The sequence below is a fragment of the Rattus norvegicus genome, chromosome 16, assembly GCF_021556685.1.
Source record: "Rattus norvegicus strain SHRSP/BbbUtx chromosome 16, alternate assembly SHRSP_T2T, whole genome shotgun sequence".
In the NCBI taxonomy this organism is placed as follows: Eukaryota; Metazoa; Chordata; class Mammalia; order Rodentia; family Muridae; genus Rattus; species Rattus norvegicus.
The window spans coordinates 45,285,969-45,308,425 of NC_141549.1; the positions used below are offsets into that span (position 1 = coordinate 45,285,969).

Sequence of the window (22,457 nt, forward strand, 5' to 3'; positions counted from 1 at the left end):
GCAAAACACACAACATACAAATAAGTAATAATAGACATAGTTATCTTAGCACTGTCAAACTATTGTTTCACTGAAATTCTCATAATGAATTCCGATCTTCAGTGGAGATATAATTCAAAAGAATAAAGATACATACCAAAAGGCAAAATTTTAAATTACAATTATATTATTTCAGAGGTTTACAAATTTTGTATAAGAGAAAAGAGTCTTAAAGGTAAAAATATTTCCTACAGAACATGCACCATGCCTTATGAAATGGGGCATGGACAGGTTGGGGATGGAGCACAGTTTGGTAGACTGATTGCTAGAGTACATGGATATCTAGTTTGAGCCACAGCACTACATAAACCAGGCATGGTGGCACATGTCTATAACTCTAGCCCTGGAGTGGCAGAGGCAGAGGGTTAGCATTTAGTAAGTTCCAGGCCAGCCTGAGATACAGGAAACTCTTGTTTCCCACTTCCTCCAAAAATAGCATCAAGGGGAGGGAGTGGTTGGGGAGGTATTAAGGTGCTTGTAAATGTGGCTTATTGGTAGAGAACTGCCCTAGCATGAGTTGTTGTGCTGTGTGCTAGACCTAGGGCTCAATTATCCAGTATTCACATATTTTTTTTAAAATAGTGCATGTAAGTAAATATTATATCAGAAAACTACACATTATACATTGTTAGAACAAATCCAATGTATTTTACTAAAGGAATATAAATATTTAGATACAATAAAAATCACAAAATCATATTTTCCTTACACAGGACCTAAGTTGAGTTTTTTTCTTTCTCTATAATAAGTAATTGGGATTTCATGCCATTGTTAACTCATGCAGTAACAAAGCATCTTTCACTCTCATCTACTTTGGGAAAGTGTATTTTTTTCATTCCTAACCCTTCCCATATTTTTTCTCTACCTTCATGTTGAAGAAGTATTCTTTCTACAGCACTGTTAGATGTCACCAGGTCGACAGGCCGCAAAAGTTCTGTGTTCTTGGCATTGATGTCCGCTCCAAATTCTATCAATAAGTTCACAATTTCGGTACTGGGCTGTTGAGCAGCAGCATGCAAGGGAGTGTCCCAGTACTTGCCCTTGTGTACATCAGCACCTGTATGTAAATAGGGAGGTATGAGGAAAAGGCTATCATTACACAAGGAGCTATCTCTGTAGGGAAAAGAAGGAAGACAACACAGGGAGAAGCACATAAAGGACCTTTATTGACAATGAGCACTTTCTTAATAATATAGGTCTCATAAATATTGCATATATAAATTGTTAAACTTGGTACATCTGGAGATGCAGTGTGTACATTAGTGATATTATTTTCAAATAATTTTCTGCATAGTTTTTCTGACAGAAGAAAAGAGATTCAAGTTTTGGAAAAGATTCTTATTTATTTATCATTACTGTTTGTGTGTGTGCTTGAGCTGTGTATGCAGGTGTGTTGGCCACAGTGTGGATGTTTTGGCCATGGGACAACTTCTCCCTCCATCTTCACATGGTTTCCAGGGATAAAACTCAGATCACAATGCTTGCAGGGCAAGTGTCTTTACCCACTGAGCCATCTTACTAACCTAAAAGCATGATTAAGTTCACACCTATTTTTTAACACAAATAATACCTCTTAAAGTTATTTGAAATAATATTACTTTCATTTTTTTCATTTAAGGCATGCAAGCTCGTGGGTTTCTTTGAAAACTCATGAATACAGATATAATGAATCATTTAGGTAAAATGTATATAAATGTGCCTGTCAGTTTTCAACTGTAGAGTTTCAGCTAGTAAACATGTAAAGACAGTTAACCTCTGTAGTGGAAAAACACTTCAGTGATATCTTCTTAAAAAATCAAACTTTTGAAAATGTTTTCATGAAGAAACATAAGCCTAGAAAGATGGCTCAGTGGTTAAGAGCTCTCACTGTTCTTCCAAAGGACCAGAGTTTAAGTTCCAGCACCTACATGGCAGTCCAAACCTGTCTGATGCCATCTTCTGATGTGCCAATATACATGTACACAAAATATCCAAATACATAAATCAGTAAATCTTTGAATACATAAGCCTATACGTGTAAACTTCTCTATTGCCTACTTATCATTTTAGCACAAATCTGGCATATAAGAGTCATGTAAAAGCCCATGTAATGAGCGGGTAATATTTAACACCACAAAAATATATCATTGTCTAGTATGTAAATGGTCAGAAACCATAAATGTCTACTAATAAAAATCCTACATTCTTTCTGACTCAGTTCCTGATAGTTTGTAAAATTATAGATAATAACAAGTTTACATTAAATTCCTTCATAACATTATTGCTATTTTCAACTTTCAGTAGAAATAATAGCTTTAAGTATTTTTAAACAAATAGAAAATGCTTACTGGTGAAATGTTTCTTGGGTAAATTTTCATAAAGAAATCATGAACTTCATTGGATTTATCAAGTTTATGAGAGCAAGGGCCTCATAACAGGGCTAACAGCAATTTTTCAATGTTCTTTAATACATTCTGGTGAAACACAATGTTTCTAGCAAAATGAAGAAGGGTGGTGAAGCATATACTGTATTGGTTATACTAAATTTATGGGCAGTCTGTCTAGGAATAACAGTCTATCAATATTAACAAAACCCAATATAACTTGTTTAAGCCTCTATGTGCAATGTGAATAAAACAGTGAATTCAAGTCCTGCTTATAAGGCTTGCCTTTGTGTTTCTTAGGTCAGCTAAGATAATGTGAGTAGCATGTAATGGGCCTGCTAAAATTACATATGGACTATATCGGAAGGAAATGACAGCATAGAAGCTTAGTGCTTAATTCATGTATATTCTAAGTATCTACCATGTGACAGAGGCAGTCTTCTAGGGAAAACGGATGGTGAGGGGAGGCTCGAAGGGACTCTCAGCTCTAATGCAGGGAGGCCACTGTGGTGGCTATTCCTGGTGGTCAACTTGACTATATCTGGAATGAACTACAATCCAGAATTGGAGGGTACATCTATGATCCAGATCTTGAGGGTAGAAGACACAAGTTTCTGATCTGGATCTTGACATGGAGATCTTGAGGCATAATGGCCATGAAAAGCTTAGGCCTAGGGAAGGTAGTTCAGGCCTTTAACTCCAGGAGACTGAGGCAAGGAGATTTCTGAGCTCCAGGTTAGCCTGGGACAAAGCAAATTCCAGATCCAGGCATGGTGCTACACATCCTAATCTAGGCCACACCTTCTGCTGGAGACCTATGGACATTGGAAGAAGGAAGATTCACTCTTCTTCGACTGCTTGCACTTACTTGCCAGCACATCAGTTTGGACCTACTTCTACAGAAGACCAACTTAAACTAGCCACAGCTGCCCATTGTTGGGCTAGTTGGACTACAGACTGTAAGTCATCACAATAAATTCCCTTAATATTTAGAGACATTCCATAAGTTTTGTAACTCTAGAGAGCCCTGACTAATAAAGCCACCAAGTCTAAAAGGGTTAGGATTATTCCTCATGGAGCAAAAGCTGAACTTTGAGGAACTTAGTCACTTGATACAAGTGGAGAAGGCAATAGGCCTTTTCAAGTAACAAGAAAGAAAGTTCAAAGTCTGAGACAGTCCATGAGTTTTTAATGGTTGATAGGCAATGAGGCTATTTGCTTACATACTTAGATTATATTCAGTTTGGAAAAAAATCTTAATTTTATGACTGCTTACAAGGAAAGGCTTTTTGACTCAATTATGTAACAAATGTGTTCTGATGACTCAGCTGCAGCTGGTAGAGCATGTACATTCATTTATAAGCTTTGATATATTCTCATGAAGTCTAAATTTCCTTAGTAGACTGTATATGCATAAGTGAGAATGTTTATAAGAACCTTTTAGCAATGAGATGTGACTTTTAAAAGAGGCTCAGTTAGATGAACAGATAATTATCTACATGCATGTATAGAATGGAAAAGTACCAGCATAAAGAAGCTTCCAGATGCAATGAAACTGTTGTGACATACAAGCTACATAAAGAGGAGTCCCCAAGTGAGGAATGTCTTGGTCAATGTCTACGCCCCAGGCTATCAAAACGTTGAGACATTCATGGTGACCTGACAATGCAAAAGAAAGAGAGCTTTAGTTTTGTGTTGATGCTCTCCTCTTGAACACGTACCTCCCCACACTCATATTTCCCAAAGAAATAGAATTAATTGAAAGACAGATATGTATATGTACTATTCCTCTTTAACTTAACCCTACCCTGTAACTAACCTTTGCTGGCAGCCTCATGTGTTGGAGATGGAAAACAGGACTCCAGTTGGGCTTTGGCACCATACTCCAAAAGGAGCTCTGCACAGCTTGCACTGCCTTGAGAGCATGCGTTGAACAAGGGAGTCACGCCATCTATTGTGATTGCGTTTGCCTAAACAAAACCCAAAATCTGAGAATGAGATTTGAAAGTCACGAGGGACTAAGGAACTTGTTTTATGCACTGCCAAATGTTCTAGGATTTGGTGATTGGGAACTGTGAGGTGTAAGTAGGACAATGTGTGTTTACTTCATACATACATATCAAGGGAAGAAGCTTTAAACCTTCAGGAAATCATAGAAACGTGATGCAGAAGAGGAGTCACAGGAATGGGCACCCTACTATTGAAATGCATTGGGAGAAAACAAACAAGATTCAGGTATAGAACCTAGACCAATTCAATAGTAAGTCAAAAAAAGAAAGGAAGGAAGGAAGGAAGGAAGGAAGGAAGGAAGGATGGATGGATGGAAGGAAAGAAAGAAAGAAGAAAGGAAGAAAGGAAAAAAGGAAAGAAAGAAAGAAGGAAAGAAAGAGGAAAGGAAAGGAAAAAGAAGAAAAGAAAAAGAAATTAGTAATGGTGAAAGAAATGATAAGGTCATTTTACTAGTGGATATTTAAATATGGCATATTGGTTATATTCTGGGATAGTGTGTGTGTGTGTATGTGTTTATTTTGAGAAGATCTCATATCACCTGAGCTAGCTTCAACTTTCTATATAGGATGGTTTTGAACTCCTTATTACCCTGCCTCCAAAGATACAGGAATACAGGCATGCGTCAAAGCTATTATTTCTGAGAAATTATTTCTGGAGACTTGTTCAGAAAGTAAGCAAAGATACACGATACAGATGCCCCTCTTTTGTTATTTTGATTCACAGAAGCAGGAAACCTAAAGAGCCTAAGGAGCCGCAGTGCACTGCTCTGAACAATGGCTGGGATTCCTTTGCAGGGTGTCCTGATGAGCTGAGGCAGTTCTAGGGTGCTGTTTGTATGTACTGTTATGTTTTCCACTATGAAAAATGGAGAGAAAATGAAAGAACGAGAACTTCGCTTCTGTTGGTCAAGAGGTGTGAAATCCTTAATTCACTTTTTAAACTTACATTAGCTCCAGCTTCCAGGAGAGTCCTTGCACATGCCACATGGTCACCCAGGCAGGCTTCATGGAGTGGAGTGACATGGTCTATAGTTACTGCATTTACGTTATAACCCTACAGTGAGAAAAGAAGGTAAACAACATCATCCATCCCTGTAAATGTCACAGAGAGTCTTTACAAGATGAAACAATCCAGCTAATTGGATTCCGGTTTAGCAGTTGAGCCAGTCAGTCGGAACTGCTTAACCTCCATTTATAGCTGCGCACAGTATGCATGTTAGTTTGACTGTGATGTCATCTGATTTATGTTCTAGGACTTTGATTTCAGCTAATCATTAGTCTGTCTTCAAATCAACTTCTTAAAGCTTTTCTTCACGTGGTATTTGTGTCGATTGCTTCCTTAATATTCCATATCTCGTTTTACTTCTGGTTCTGTCCTCTAGCTTTTTAGAGGAAATGTCTAAGTTGACAGAAGGAGGGCCCTTTCATTCAGGACAGGTTTAGGAGTCATATCCTTGCTGCTTCTGTTCGATGTTCTCAGCTTTGGATGCATGTGAATGTAACAAGTGGTGTGGCTGGCTGGCTCCTCACATTAGCCATAGACCTAGCCACCAGACAGCCTCTGCATGACAATGTAAGCCAGAGGAAACCTTTTCCTGGAGTGGTTTCTTGTAAGATAATTGGTCTCAGTAATGAGAAAAGTGATTGATACAAATCAATTATTTTGCTTTGCCCACTCACAGGGAATACATGGGTTGAAACATACACAATAAAATGTGCAATTATTAAATGTCAATCAAAATTGATTTTAGGATGTTAAAGATGGAAAAGGTAACTACCTTTGATTATGATATAGCATATACATGTTTTAGCACACCATGCCAATAAATAAGTACTTATTTTAATACATCCCATTCACAAATGGGATTGAAACTTAGGACTCCCACTATTACTGTGACACTGTTACCTAATGTCAACCATTTTGTTATTAGACTCTGGCCCATTTTCTTTAGAGTTTATTTTCTTAAGGTTTTTCATTTTATAGAATCAAGACCTTTTATAAGATGGCTAACTTGTTTTGACTGTGATTATACAATCAGTGGTTAATATAGACCAGGAAAACAGTTTAGTAAATTGATTTACAAATGTGTCAATAAATAGTTATTCATTTTGTGGAGAAGATTAAGTTATACAGTAGGGTTGAGAACTCTGTCTTCAAAATTAGACTTGTGCTTAAAGTGTGACCCACACAATAATCATGAACAAATACTTTGAGTTCTAAATTTTAGGGTGGTCATAACAGTTAAACAGGATAAATAATTTTACAGCAATTATTACCATGTCCAGTTGGTAGAAAATAAGAGATTTCATTCCATTTTCTACCTTAATAAATACTTAGTGTGCTTCAGTTTAGCTTACAATTTGAGGCTAAATCATATAAAATTATTAGGATATAAGTTTGCCTTCCAGGAGGTCATTTGTAATTTTATTTCTGTTAGTGATCATTACTAAGAAATTTAAATGGCATTTCAAGGCAACAACACCTTCCTCACGCAGTACGGAGCCATAGGCATAGACACCCCACTGCATCTTTGTTGCTAGCACGTGGAGTCTTTAATCATCCTTATCCTTTCCAAGATCCTGAGTCCTTCCTGGTAAGCAATCTGGTTTGAGGAGATGCTGGCACTGCCTAGTGTGACCAGATGAGGGAAGCATGGGAGAGCTCTGGGGGAGACTCTCCCCCGCCTTGGCCTGCATATCTGTGGACAGGAGGCACATTGGGAAACTGCCTTCCTCTGAAAGCACTATGTGGCCCTCTCCAAAGGATTATCTCTTGAAACCAATGACCTTTTTATACCGGTCCTCCCCCACCATGAAGTGATGAGCAAAGCAGTCACATGGCTGTCACAGGACTCCAAGGGAACACCTCGGACACATCGTCATGTTACAGGTGAGAAAATGAAACTCTCGGTAGGTGTGGCTGCCTCCAGTACCAGGTGTTGTTCAAACTAGGGTGTGAGGAACTTTTCTTTCTTCTAGCCATCCGAGGAATTCCTTTTTTATGTGACATGGGGAGTTATTAATGCCCCAACACTGAGTATACATTACAGTCAGACGCAAGGCTGAGAATATGCAATGGTCTGATCCAAGCTAATCTACTTTCTGATGGCAGGAGGGACCCACACTTTTGTTCTCCCTTTGCTCCCATTGAAGAAGTAGGTAGGTATAGAAATGAATATTTTCCTGCCTTCCCAAGCAGTTTGTCATATTTCACAAATTACCACAATGTAAAAGATGCTGCTTTCACATCTGATCTGACTACCCCTTTAGAGATATTATATGACCAAACTAAGTCTATAATTGGCTGTCCATATTGCACTATATAAAGTATATTTAGAGAGCTTAATAAGTAATACATAAATAAAATCACTAATTTCTAAATATCCTTGTTAATGACCAAATATACTATAAGAGAAAGTTGAAGTAGGAAGGCACAGTAATATAACAAAACATTAATGAAGGAATTTCAAATGTAAAAAGAAACTATTGTCTTCTCTGATACAAGTTATAAAGTACTGTCACTTAAGGTTTATTACTTTTGAGTGGATTTGCTTTGACCATGTGCTATGCTCATGGGAAGCGAGCTTATTTTGAAGTACAATGTAATAGTTTACTTGTGATAATAATGTCCTCAGAGCAAGAAGACGACCTTGACTTGCAGCTTCATGCAGTGGTGATCGATCTGCCCAGGATCCTGTCCAAAAGAATGACAACAAAATTGTGGGGGTCAATGTAAATTCTATTAGGGTCCATCAGTTAAAATATCATATAAATTATACACAGTCAGCATTTAACAAGGTGACCCAGTTACTGTTCCTATCTTAGGAAACTTGATCTTTAGCTGAAGGATCCAGCTAGTGAGTTTGTGAATCAAGACGTGCTTTAGAATTGACTTTAGACTTAAAGTATCTACTGAATTATCAACTATAAGGGATTAGTTATAAAAATGCCCTAAAGTTGCTTTCCCATATATAACCAGGAATAAATTGTATTTTTAGCAGTGCTCACAGCCAGACTCATGTCTTCACACCCTAAGCACAGGCCTCAGACTGTCCTAGTCCTGATGTGCATGAACTGTAAGATGTTGCTTAAAAGGTCAAGTAACTATTCCCCAAGTCTAAAACATAGTATAACCTAGGTAGGTCTGAGAAATGGTTATCAGAGGGGACACAGGGTCATATTTTTGAAATGGTGCTACTATTGTCAAAGGCTCACTGGTCGAGCATTCATTCTCCATGTATTTGATGTGGGTGGGCTAGGGCACTTAGCTCCCAACCTAGATGCCATGCCTCATAATTTCCTCTTCTCAGGTGTCTCTCATACCACACCCACTAGGTAAAGCAGTCTTCTTGAATGAACTTTCTTCTCTTCCTCTTCCAAAACTGCTCCTACCTTGTTTTCCCTGGTGGTTCACCATAATTTTTCTACAATTAAACGAATCCAGGCTGCCTCTATTGGCTTAATTTTCTGGATATTGTAGATAATACCTATCATATTAAAGACTTAATGTGATCACTTGAAGGTCTTTCAAGTGATTAAACAGACTAGGATTGCCAGAAAACACCCATTTAGATAAATTTTAAGAAATAAAAGCTACACTGACTAGAGAGAAAATATTCATTAAATAATATGATTTTGAATCCTAATATCTATCTTCTTATCTATTTTCAATCCACCATTAAATTGATAAGATAGGATAATGATTTTTAAGGCTTCTGATTAACTTTACCACATAAGTAAATTTGTTATAAAGTCACTCGAATGTTCATAAAAAACACAAGTTTTATGAAATGCTGTCTAAAATTTGTTTAAATAAATTATAAAATTATTGGGGCTATAAGTACAGAAAATGCTGTATTTTAGAAGTGATTTCATTATTTCCATCTTTTAGAGAATTCAAAAGCCCAATTTAATTCTACCCATGAGTTAGTATTATCATTTTTATAGTAAGTTTTACCAGAACTCTGGATGATCTCCAAATAATTCCAATGACCAAAGTCTGGATACATGTGACAGGAAAGATAAGAGAGCACATGAGTATGACACTGAGGATTGAAATTACTTGTCAATCAACAATGTCTGTATATTTAATGCCATAACAATAGTTCATGGAAAATACAAGTATTAAAGTAGGGGCAAGAGAATATTTTCTCTTAACTATTGTTGACTTAAAGCATGATGGTGTTAGTTAATGTTAAATAGACTCACTATATGTATGACACTAGGTCTAAGCACTTTCCACGTATTCATACCTACATACATGCAAACTGACATGCACCCAGGCATAGACACCACACATACACATTCACAAAAAGAAAGGAAGGAAGAAAGAAAGGGAGGGAGGGGAGGGAGGGGAGAGAGAGAGAGAGAGAGAGAGAGAGAGAGAGAGAGAGAGCAAGCAAGCATGCAAGAAAAGACAACTTCATAGCTAGTGAAGTGGCTCAGCAGGTAATGGTGCTTGCCAACTTGATTGGAACCCCCACAATGGATGGAACTAACCAATTCCTACCACTGTGTTCTGTCCTCCATGTATGCGCTGTGACCTAGATTCCAAGATGAAATGTAATGCTTCACAAATCATACACATCTGTTTGTTTTATCACTAAAGATTTTAGTGCAAAATGAAATGTGGGGGACTTCAAAATGTAGATGAATTCTTTTTTTATTATTTTTTTTGCATTTGAGAATTTATTTTCTTTATTTTTTTTTATTAGATATATTTCTTTACTTACATTTCAAATGTTATTCCCTTTCCGGGTTTCCTGTCCATAAACCCCCCATCCCCTCCCCCTCCCCCATACGGATATTCCCCCCATCCATCCCCCTTACTGCTCCCCCCATATTCCCCTGCACGGGGGCTCCAATCTTGGCAGGACCAAGGACTTCCCCTTTCACTGGTGCCCCAACAAGGCTACATATGCAGTTGGAGCCCTGGGTCAGTCCATGTATAGTCTTTCAGTAGTGGTTTAGTCCCTGGAAGCTCTGGTTGGTTGGCATTGTTGTTTTTATGGGGTTGCAAGCTCCTTCAACTCTTTCAATCCTTCCTCTAATTCCCCCCAAGTGGGTTTTGTTCTCAGTTCAGCGGTTTGCTGCTAGCATTGACCTCTGTAGATCAATTCTTACAGCGAGCATTCAAACAAGAAAATGTTAGCTTTCAAAACACATCACATATTGGGATTACTACTTAGATTCATAAACAGAGGGGTAGAAAATCATGAGTTTCACACAATCAATGCTTGAATTCAATTACTTATGATATTTACAGTGTCAAGATTTAGTTTTTTTATAATGATGCAATAAAGTTTACTATGTTTAATTTTCTTAAAGAATCATATCCAAATTATATGATTCTGCTGCATTATGACTACCCATTTCCCCACTGTCTCTAACAGGATAGTCAGATGCTAAGATTGACAAAGGCCTAAAAAATGACCCCTGAAGTGTTTTTTAGGCCAGGTCCTTTCCAGTGTTGTGAAGGCCTTTAAGAAGCAACAAAGCTAACATGGTTTATAGCTGAGGGTTCTTGCACAGCTTGCCTCTGTATTCTCATGGTTTGTTCATCAGAATGATCATATTAATGCTCAGAACAATTGGTCCCATCGCCACCAAAATAAACAACTGCATTACACTTTCTCTTTTTGGATTAAATCAATTAATTAATCAATAAATGAACCAATTTATGACTATAAACCAAGAAGTAATTTGTAATATGCATACCACCATATATAAAAATAATTTGTTAGCCAGGAGGTGATAGGATACACCTTTAATCCTAGCACTGAGGAGGCAGAGGCCGGCAGATCTCTATGTTAGAGGCCAGCCTGGTCTACAGGACAGACAGACAGAGCTTCACAGAGAAATACTGTCTTGAAACAAATGAAACAAAAAACCGATTTTTTAAAATTCTACTTAACTGATTTCCAAGCAACGTCATATCACTGGCTTCCTCTAATTTCTTAGGAAAGTTTCTGTAATTAATCTTGGTAACATGAGAATCAAAGATATTAGATCACATTCTAATCCTGTTTCAAAATATTTTTACTCATCCCTTCTATTCCCAGTCAATATCAGAAACTTAGTAATTATAAGTTACAAGTATCTATTCAAATACTTTCAGTGTAAAATATATTGTTCTATATGAACATGATTTATATTATTTTTATGTTTTTCTAAGATCAAACAAGATATAAATATATTCATATATAGCTACTTCAATCTCTGTCTTTTTAGTATCTAGGATAAAGCCAATAAAATCCTTACCTGAAAACTATTCAGCCTAACTCATCAAGGTAAGTTATCAGTATGAAATTGTTTTACAAAATATCTGTAACTTTCATCATGTTAATCAAACGCATACTGCTGCTGTCTGTGGAACATTGTACGGGTGAGTATCTGGATTTAGAAACAGCAAGCATTCCCAGATATCTGGTTTATTATTACATAGTAAGAGCCTGCACTACTTTGTAAATATCACACTGCAAGCACAAAACATTCATAGTTTAATATCTATATGTATACAGTTTCATAAAGATCTATACCATACCTAAGTCACCATCTCCCCACGGCACTTCAAGCCAGCCCCTGCTGAGGTAAATTTGACTCATCTTTTTTAGCAGCCCCCCCACACCCCAAAAAAAACTTCACTCGTCGTTTACTGGTTGTGTTCAGCCATTTTAAGGACCTTAAAGCTCCTTGTAATATGATGACTTGTTTCTTAGAAAATCTGATCTAACTTCAAAAGTGTTTTGCCACCCCTCACTGAGTGTTCTCTCTGAAAAATAGTAACCCTAGCTTATTTTTATCCTTAAGACCATGGCTCTTGTCATGAAATGAAAGCATTTTACTTTTACTTCTGTCCTTGGGTATGGTGAGATGGCATTACTTAGACTTTTCCTGTTCCGAATCTTGGCCCCATCAGTGACGTGACATCTGTTCTCCCTTAAGAGCCAACTTAGCAATGTTGTAGAGGACTTGAGAGTTTTGGAATGCCTGCTTTTTTTTCCCTAATATTTTCCCAAATAGAAATTGCACCACACTTACCTCAAACAGGGAATTATAAGCAGGTGACAATCAGTGGCACTTTTTATATAACTTTTTCATTTTGTTGAGAAATTTGAGGCATTTTGTAGCTGCCTTACTTATGACACATTAAATCCACTGTGTTCTTTGCAATGGGCACAGATTCATTGCTGAATTCAAGGCAACTTAACTTTAGGACTGTAGTTGACAAGAATTCTATGTAAAAGTCTGTAATTTGAAAATTTAAAGAAGTCCCCAAATATACGTAAGGTGCAGGCCCAACAACAGTTAGTCCACATCCTTTTATAGATTAAAAATAAGTCACCAGACATGGAATGAACTATAATGTGTTCTTTCAAACAACCAGATTAACAGAAATTCTCAAAGACATGTCAAAACCAGTGTCTTCAAGAAGTGAGACTGATCTCGTCTTGCTATTACTATCATCTCTGTAAAACATTCCTTATAATAATGTTATCATAAATTTAGCTGAACCCTCCATTGCTACAGAATAATATACTGAATTACATGGACATGCAACTTACTCTAATTTCTTATTGTTCACTATGAGTCATCGAGTATCTCATAAGACAGCCTGTGCCTACGGGGTTGGACAGAAATAGAAAAGCTAAGAAAAAAAAAAAAAAAGACGAAATCTGTTACAGTTTATCCTAAGGAAATGAGCCAAATGTTCAATGTCTTACCTGATCAATTTTTTGTTTTTTGTTTTTTTTTGTTTTTTTTTTTTTGCTATAAATATCACAAAATCAAGAGAAATGAATTTGAAGATCATTTTCAGGAAAAAGTTTTAATTTGAGGGAGATAATCTTAACCATACCAGTTAACCACTACAGATCAATGGTGCTTCCACACTATTATTCTGATCTTGGACATCAGATAAGATAGTCGTGCTTTTAAAATCAAGCGTACATATGTAGCTACCAATGTGACCTTTGGACGTTAGCACCTGAGAGTCAGGTTTTTATAACTGCAAATGCTTCAATATCTCCACCTCTTTCATGGGATTAAAATGAGTGTTAGAAAAGAATGCAGCCTAGTGTTTAAATACAATTTTTATAAAACAAAAATTTTCATGTTTCTTTCTCTGGAACGTTTAAATGTATATCACTTTTTTTTAAAGAAAGTTAAAATTGGTTCCTAGTTTCTGAAATCTTCCATGAAAAAGAAAATAGTTATATATATATATATATATATATATATATATATATATATATATATATATACATACATATATATAGTTAAAAGAAAACAGCTAACACCACTACTGAGTTTATTAGAATCAAATAAATAAAATTGTAACTACATAACTATGTTCAACTAACTTCAGGTCAGTTTATCTTTATGCTAGCACTACAAATAATCATAGATCTTCCTGGATTTTTCTCAGCAGTCAGATGAGCATTGTAATCAATAGATATTAGTGGCCATTTTTATGATCGCTGACTAAAATATTGTGTGAAACCAATGAAATGAAATAGTACATTTCAGTTGAAAGCCAAATACTGAGGTTATACTTTACTTCTTTCTTCTTTAAAATTGTTATTAATCATTTTTCATATGATGTTTTAATCATATTTCTCCTTCTTCACTCTCCCAACTCCTCCCAGATCCTCCCCACCTACCTACCCAACAAATTTCATGTTTTCTCAATACCTCTTCCAAAAAAAAAAAAAGAAAAGAAAAGAAAAGAAAAGAAAACTAAAAACAGGGGAAATTCCCCCTCAAAAAATGAAAATCAAAATAGAAATAAACTATTCATCATAAGACACAAAATATCAAAACCAAAATCACACACAGAAAACATGGAGACAATTAAAGGGCTGGAGAGAGAGTTCAGTAGTTCTGAGAACTTGTTCTTTCAGAAGACCCTGTTTGGGTCCCAACACCCACATGGTAGTTCACAAGCATCCAGAACTAGAGTTCTAGAATTTAAAACCGCCTCTTTGGTCTCCACTGGCACCAGATATGACATGGAGCACATACATAAATGTCTGAAAAACTCTCCTCACTGATACACATAAAACATATGTTAAAAAGTATTTAATGTTATGCCTTGATATGGGCTTTTGCTATTAATGCGTTGATGAATAAATACATTATTAAGACATTAACATTGTACAGACTAGCAGCCATCAATGTGAAGGTTCTCATGGTTTCTATTCATCATCCAGCATCATTTTGATCCCACTTTCATTATTATGTGTGAGGAAATGTTAGGAAATGTCTAAGTAAACATAGAGGGAAATGGTTTTGGCATGGTATTTTAGCTTTGATTACTGGGTCCTAATTGTTTTTCTCATGAGGACTGCCTCTTACAAGAAACAAATAACATGGAGCTTTGAATCATCTAACCCTTTTTTGTTTATTATCCATGAGTGAGATGTGGATATGGAATGATCTCAGTGCTGGACCAGGCATCATGCATGTATGGGCAATTCCATAATGTAGGAGTCTGCCTGATTCCCCATAAACCTCAGTGCCCTCATTGGAGCACATCCAGACAAAGTCCTGACTTCACCAAGCGAACACATTGTTTTCTTAAAAGCAGCTACTTTTAATTTTGTTTCTAAACAGAATCACCATCCTTCCATATGGCCATAGTAAATTGGTTAAGCCTATGGTTTTCAAGAACCTCATAGGACTGACAGTTCTTGGGTTTTCTGATAGGAATCAGCTCTTACTGGCTCAGATGTTATCTTTTCATCACGTTCTCTCTATTGTGGATCCTCACTGTCCCAAGGTGAGGCTTTGTGTCTCTCTTTACTAATCCATGAGACCTTTACTAGTCTCCTGGATATAGATAACACCCACAGGTTGGGTGCCCTAATTGTGTATTTCTAGACCAGTCCTCTCGTCTAAATTTAAGACTTTGTTTCCACCTGGCTATCCAACTTCTTCATTTAGATGTCTAAACAGGCACCTTAACTTAAGGGAATCCTTCACTGGAGGTCCCTAAAACCCTACTGTTGGTAAATGGCAATTCTACCATTAATCATAACTTTTAAAAAAATAGCATGTCAAAATAAGATGGAGCACCCTGTTCACACTGCTTTGAATATATTTTGGGTTTTGTTTTCATGGTTTTTAGATAGTATAGTCCAGGCCATTTTGGAACTTTTTAGGTAGCTCAGACTGCCCTTACACTCAATGATAATCATCCTGCTCCAGCTTCCAGTAGGCTGAAATTACAAAAGTCACTTACCATGTCAGTACTCTGTTTCATTTAGTTATGGTGGTCATTGTTTCACGTCCCAAAATAAAATTCTGTAACATTTTACATAGCTGCTCTATGATAGATATAGTTTATGGTAACCATATAACTACTTACCTCATCATAGGTCAACTAATGATTACTAAATTTTTATTACATTTAATTATTTAATGTGTGTCTGTGTGTATACAAGTATGTGTGTCACATGTACATTCAGGCCAATGCATGTGGGTAGATGTCAGAGAACAACTTGGGGGAGATATTTTTGTCTTTTTACTACGTGGATTCTAAGAACCAAACCCAACTTGACAAGCTTTGCAAGGGGGTATATTCCTTTTATACTCTAAACCATTATTCTGGGTGTAAACATTTCCCATACATTGATGACTCCAAATGTTCTCTCAACTTGAGTTTCCATATCTAGTTGACTACTCAGTGACTCCCCTTAGATATCTAAGTATGTAACTGAATAACTAATCCAATGTAACTGAACCCTTGATTTGAAGACCTTAAAATCTCCTTATTGGAGAAAAAACCCTTGGTCCTGTGAAGGCTCATTTCCCCAATGTAGGATAATGCCAGGATGTTGAGGTTGGAGTGAGTGGGTGGGAGTGGGAGCATCCTCATCAAAGCAGGGGGAGGAGTGAGGGGGTATGGGAGAGGGGAGAAAGGGGATAACATTTGAAATGTAAATACATAAAATATCCAAGAAAAACAAAATTTAAAAAAACACAAAAAGACAAAACAACAACAAAAAATATCCTTTTGGTAAATCATAAAATTCTACCTATCTATAATTTCCCTGGACCTCAAATGGCTTCTAGATTTAGAAAATCAGCACAATCATGTTCCTTTGTGAATATCCCTACATATATGCTTAGGATGAATTCCTGAAATTTTGATCCTTTTCATCAAATCGACCTGTATCATGACTGGACCAATTTACACTAATATTAACAGGGTTGAAAAATTCTGAACTTCAATTGAATAGAAGTTTGATAAATAAGTCTTGTTTTTTTTTCACCTCAAAACACAGGCAGGTTATTTCTCATTTACCATAATTTCAGTAGATTTAAAGTAGGTCAAAGGTCATTTATCATTGTTACATTTGGAATGTAATTTTATGGCTTAATTTCAACCTCCTATGAAGTTTCTATCAGCCTAAGATGCAAAGACTCATTGAGGTGAATTTAGACACTAGATTTTTGTGTTCTCTTACACATCAATCGTTACTACTTTCTGAGGTCTACCACAAAGATCTTTTTTACTCCATTTAAGAAAAGTCCAGAAGATGTTCACTTCTACCATAATCACTATATTCACTGAAGACATAAAAGTTTATAAGGTGCTATGAGGTTACTTATTTCATGCTTTCCTAGGGCTGTCTCTAACCCTACCAATAAAATAACAGTTTGTACATTGCTGAATTAGGCTTTCATGTTTTAAAATGACAGCTTATTTGTTTCTGCCTGTTTCCTTTGTAGTCAATTTTTTGCTCATATCTTAGGGCTATTTTATTGTTAAGCATATTGATAACATTTGAAAAGGTGCAAGGTTTGTAGTGAAGAGAAACAATCCAATCACTTGTTTCAATCTTTTAAAGAAATAACATGTGTTCCTACTTAAAAATGTTTCCTCTGAAAATTAACCATCATTTATAAATAACCATCTTCAAACCCCATTACACAGTAAACATAACTGTTATGAAGGGATGTTTCAGACTCTCCACTTCCAACATTTATTTCTTTTATGGACTATATTAGTGTTCTGTTTTTTTCTAAGGTATTTTCTCTTTTTAACATAAAATTCCCTCCCATAACTTACTCTTTTAACTGCTGTGTTCATCCTTCTTTATATTTAATACACTTTTCTATTATTAAAATTCACACAGTATAAGGACATTCCCACAAGGTCCTTGCACTCATATTCTTACTTAAATCATCCTTCCAGCATATGGTTCAATTTACATGATTTTTAAAAATCCATATTGCTCTTAAGCAGTCTTTTCCTACTTAATAGCCTGTATTAATTTCCATGCCAGTTAGAGATGACCAATAAAAGGAAGAGAGGATTAACCCAGTAAAAGTTTACCATCATCTTTAATATACAATCAAAGTGGAGAATCAGCAGATGCATTTTCAAAAACCTAAAAGATGAGAGCGCTGTCCTATGCCATGCCATACAGTCACATCTCAAAATCCACACTCTGGAAAGCACCCACAGTTTCAAGTTAGTATTTGCAAAATAGGTCAACATAGTTTATTACAACACCTGCTGTACTAACCTTGACTGGTCAGAATACCCCAGCTAGCTTTGCGCTTAGAAGAACATTCCTCTACATTTGCTAGCTTTCTTTTCGTGAGGATTTGCTTAATGCCGTTGTTCCCTTCAACAGCAATGTCTGCCGACATACTTGGGTTGGTGTTATTTGTCTGTAACAAACAGGTGTCACAAGAACAAGTCCTCTACCCAGAAGAAGTAGTAGCATCTGTTTTTTGTTTGTTTTTTTTTTTTTTACCTACTTTTTCCTTCCCTTCAGACTTTCACAAAGGTTCCTGTGTGCTGCCTGGAGAAAGGCTTCGACTTTGAACACTATTCAGAAATACTTGGAAAGGGGCTGGTGGATGCAGTGTGGGGGAAGGACCAGGAACGTTGTACCATTTTCTATTTTTAAAGCAGAGACTCTCCGCAGCAAGAAATGTTTAACTCTTTGTGTGATCCAAAATGGAAAACATTACTAAAATGCCTTTTCTTGATAAGGACAAAAGATGAATACCCGGTTACTTTGATATCAAAGCCTATTTCTTTGATATGTAAGTCGATCAAATGTAAAATTGCCTATGATAACGGCTGCAGACAGAACTTCATCGTCAAAGGGCTCAAAAGTGATCAAGGAGTCCTGAGGCTTGCCCCCATCATCATCACACATAAGCATTGTATGTGCATTAGAACCAGGTGGCATCTAACTCATGCCTTCAGTTTGTGAGGATCTAAGGTTAGAATGTACAAATCGCCGGACATCTTATTCATGTAGGCACAGCTCACTGTTGTGTTTTGTTTCCTAGAGGTCATTCCTAAACCACAACACGTCAGAGGCAATTTAAGTACAGCTGAGATTTTTCGCCCTAAAAGGAAAAGCTGGAGGGGTGAGAGGAAAAAGGAAACGTGTGCCTGCGTTTTTGCTGGCATGTGGAACTGAGCAGAGCTCCATGAAGAAGAGAAGAAAAGCAACTGAACCGTGATGGGACTCCAAGGATTAACTGAGCTGCTCATCATATTACTGAGTATTAACATCCTGAGATCTGCCCAGATGAATACTGGTGACAGAGCCCGATACCTTATTACCAGTGAAAAGGCTCTAGCTGCTATTGGCCCAGAGAGGAAATGAAATAACCAGAGCTCTGTCTCCCTGCAATACGTCAAGTAAGAGGGGAAAAAATATTTAGTAAAGAAAATGAGTTCCCACGCTCTTCTTGTTTACATCTGCTGCTACATTACCGTGCTGGTATTTACATCAAATATATAACTAACGGATACCAAAAATGTTATTATCTCAAGTTCTGGGCTTACTCCTTGGAAGTTTCTAGAAATGTCACTTAAAGTACTCCATCTTCATTTCCTATACCATAGGTCATGTGAGTGGTATCACCATCTTCTAAGTATAAGAATCTTTGATTCAGTTTTTTTATGAGTCACACACAAAAGAAAAGCTAGCACATGAATATTAGGTACAATATATTACCACCAAGGGGCCCAGATATTTCCAATCAAACAAACTCAGAGACAGCTCATCTCGGGCAATTTGCATGGGTAGCTCATTCCCTAGATGAAATAAAGACTAAAAAGGCCTATTCAGTCTTTGGTGTTCAACTTGAGCCAATGATAATTAACTACTGGCTCCTTTATGTATAGTTTATTCTCACAAAGAAAGTATGAATTCTTAACAAGAAAAGTAAATACTTTTTTACTTTTTAAAATTTATTATTTAATTACTTTTTAAAAGTAATTAAATCAATGAAAAGAAAGTTTCAGATACTGGAGTAATTTTGCCCTTAAGATGGTTGTAGATATGATGCAAACAAATTTCCAGTGCAGAGAGGGGCAAAAAACAAAATAAGGCAAATTAAGACAAAAACTCAACTATCACCACTTAGCTAGACCAGCATCATTCCTTACTTCATTCTAAATACTATCTTTACACCCACAGATAAATGTAGTTCTCACTGCTCATCTAAGAAGCTTCTCTGGAACAATGGAAACCATCAAAGAAAACTACAACTGAACACAATAGAGAGATTAACAGATTCTGGGAAACCTGGCTCCAATAGATACTACTCCATCACAGCTCCTGCCACTATGGCTCAGAAAACTGGGGAAGAGAGGGAGGAAAGGCTGCAAGAGCTAGAATACCAAGAAGTCTTCCGTGAATCCATTTCTCCTGTAAATGGGGGCATGAGCACAACAACAACAATGGCAACATCAATGGGTATGTTAATGTGGAAGGAAGAAAATATCACAGGTCTGACTTCTAGACAAAGAAATACAGGCAACAAATGACTTCTGGGAGAAGGAATCTGCTTCTTCTAAGAATGAACACCCTTATTAGTTTTCCAGTACAGAGGGGCCAGCTTTGAAACTATATACACAGCAGTAACAAAATCGAGAGGGAGAAGGAGGAGAGGGAGAGGGGGAGGGTGAGGGGGAAGGGGAGGGGGAGGGGGAGAGGGAGAGGGAGAGGGAGAGGGAGAATAATAGTTAAAATATATCAACTTGAGGAAGGTGATTGGAGAGGTTGAAGGGAGGGTAAATGGGAGGATGAGGTTGACAGAGGAAAGCAGAAGTGATACAATTCTATTTTAATCAATAAACATGTATTTTAAAAAATATGACATTGGATTTTACCATGTCTTTATTCCTTTTTTTTTTTTTTGGTTTTTTTTTTTTTTTCGGAGCTGGGGACCGAACCCAGGGCCTTGCGCTTCCTAGGCAAGTGCTCTACCACTGAGCTAAATCCCCAACCCCATGTCTTTATTCTTAATTGAGTTGAGTTATGAGCTGGCTTGGAGATAGACTGAAGCAGATGTTTTTTTCCTTTTTAATATTGTAATTTATTCAGAAGAAAAGTGGATTTGTAGAAGTGACTTCACAGATTAAGAGATGTGTTATAGGTCATTCAATTAAAAAGTACAAAGGGTTGAACAGAGTCTGATCATTTTATGCATGCTCTGATTAGATGCATGTTTCACTAAAATAAACACACAATAAAGACTTGAAGCAGATCCCTTTGGATGTTGCTTACCTATGTGCAAATGAGGATGGACTCTGTAATCTCTACCCATACAAAGGAATCTAAGATCTTTCCCTAGTGTGAGTGAAAAAAGACAAGCTGGTTATATTATAGGGAATCATTAGGTCTTATAAGTAGGTAGACGGACCAGGATAAAACAAAACACTAGGGAAATTAAAGAAAATCATATTCTATAGAAGATGATGAACGCTAAATTACTAATTTTAGAGAAAAAGCAACGAAGAAATACTTTGAACTAGAGATGACCCAGTATTTATACTGATAGTGTCAGGAAACGGAAGGATCCAATTTTATTCCAATTTTATTAGTGCCAATGTGTCTGAACACACAGAAATTTTGGGTGTGATCAACAATCTCCAATAAGAAAGCGAGGTTAAAGTGATAGACATTTACTAGGAGCCTTCAACTCCTAGAAGTTCTTGTGGAGGAGAGAAATCCTTACTTTTTAGACATTGAAAGCCAGAATGCTAAAACCTGAAGCATTATGGCAGAAATCTACATATCAATGTAAAGCAGGATTAGACAAGAATAAAACTTAAAAAAAAAAAAAAAGACTAGAAAGTGCACCTACCTTCTGACCACTTAAAAAATCTAAATTCAAGGCAAACATTTAAACTTTTAAGTTGGCACAGCCAATCACATAGATTGTTGCTTCTGAGAAGTACTGTTTAGATAAGTAAATAAATGCCAGACAATTCCCAGATTAGTGCTTCTGAGAGATATTTCTGAGTGATGGTACTTGGATCCAGGGCAGCTTTTCTTCCACTGTCAGAAAGAGACAATAAACAAGCAAACCCTGCTTACATCTTGATTGGCGCCTTCCCCAGTGTTTTACTAAGCAGTTTAAAGTGCATCCACATAAATATCACCCGCCTCCAACAATTACCAACTCATAGTTTGTCTTGTCATCTACAATGTACTCTGAAAACACTTCTAGGGTTATTTGGTGATAAATCTTAGTATATCATTTCATCCATAAATATTTCAGCATCTGTATCTAACCTTTTCACTATAATCACAGTATCATAATTAAGGAAAAACTAATTTTACTATAAAAACAAGCATAGATTGACAATTTTTATTTCCCATAGAGGATCTCAATTTATAAACTTGCTTCTAAAAGGAGACTTTAATTTGTATAACCTTTAAATTCTTTACTATTGGGAAAAATAATATATAAAACACACACTTGTGATCCCCTCAAAACACTAAATAGTGTCTTTTATTCTCTATTGTATTTTGTGTATGTGGTGTGCTTGTGTCTGTGTTTTTGTATTTGTAGGTGTGTGTTTGTTAGTGTGTGTGTGTGTGTGTATGGTGTTTGTGTGTACATGATGTATGTGTATTTTGTATTTGTGTGCTTGTGTCTGTGTGTATATAGTATATGCATTTGTGTGTGCATATGCATTGTATGTTTGTGTATATGGTGTGAGTGTATGTTTGTGTGTGTCTGTGTGTGTGCTTATGTTTGTGTATATGATATATAC

The 22,457-nt window shown here is 36.5% G+C and overlaps 2 protein-coding genes across 7 annotated transcripts in view; one reads left to right on the forward strand and one right to left on the reverse strand.

Moving 5' to 3' along the window:
* Erich1 (glutamate-rich 1) overlaps positions 1 to 22,457 on the forward strand; it is a gene marked incomplete at its 5' end in the record, with an annotated part of 52,793,804 nt that overhangs the window by 14,415,409 nt on the left and 38,355,938 nt on the right.
* The window catches only part of Asb5 (ankyrin repeat and SOCS box-containing 5), a 39,536-nt gene that overhangs the window by 970 nt on the left and 16,109 nt on the right, over positions 1 to 22,457 (reverse strand). For 2 of the 7 annotated variants that reach the window (NM_001399413.1, XM_087588755.1), the window contains 5 exon segments: positions 905 to 1,096; positions 3,927 to 4,061; positions 4,222 to 4,372; positions 5,358 to 5,465; positions 8,026 to 8,105. In NM_001399413.1, the coding sequence (NP_001386342.1) occupies positions 905 to 1,096; positions 3,927 to 4,061; positions 4,222 to 4,372; positions 5,358 to 5,465; positions 8,026 to 8,105 (666 nt within the window). 7 annotated transcript variants of the gene reach the window in all.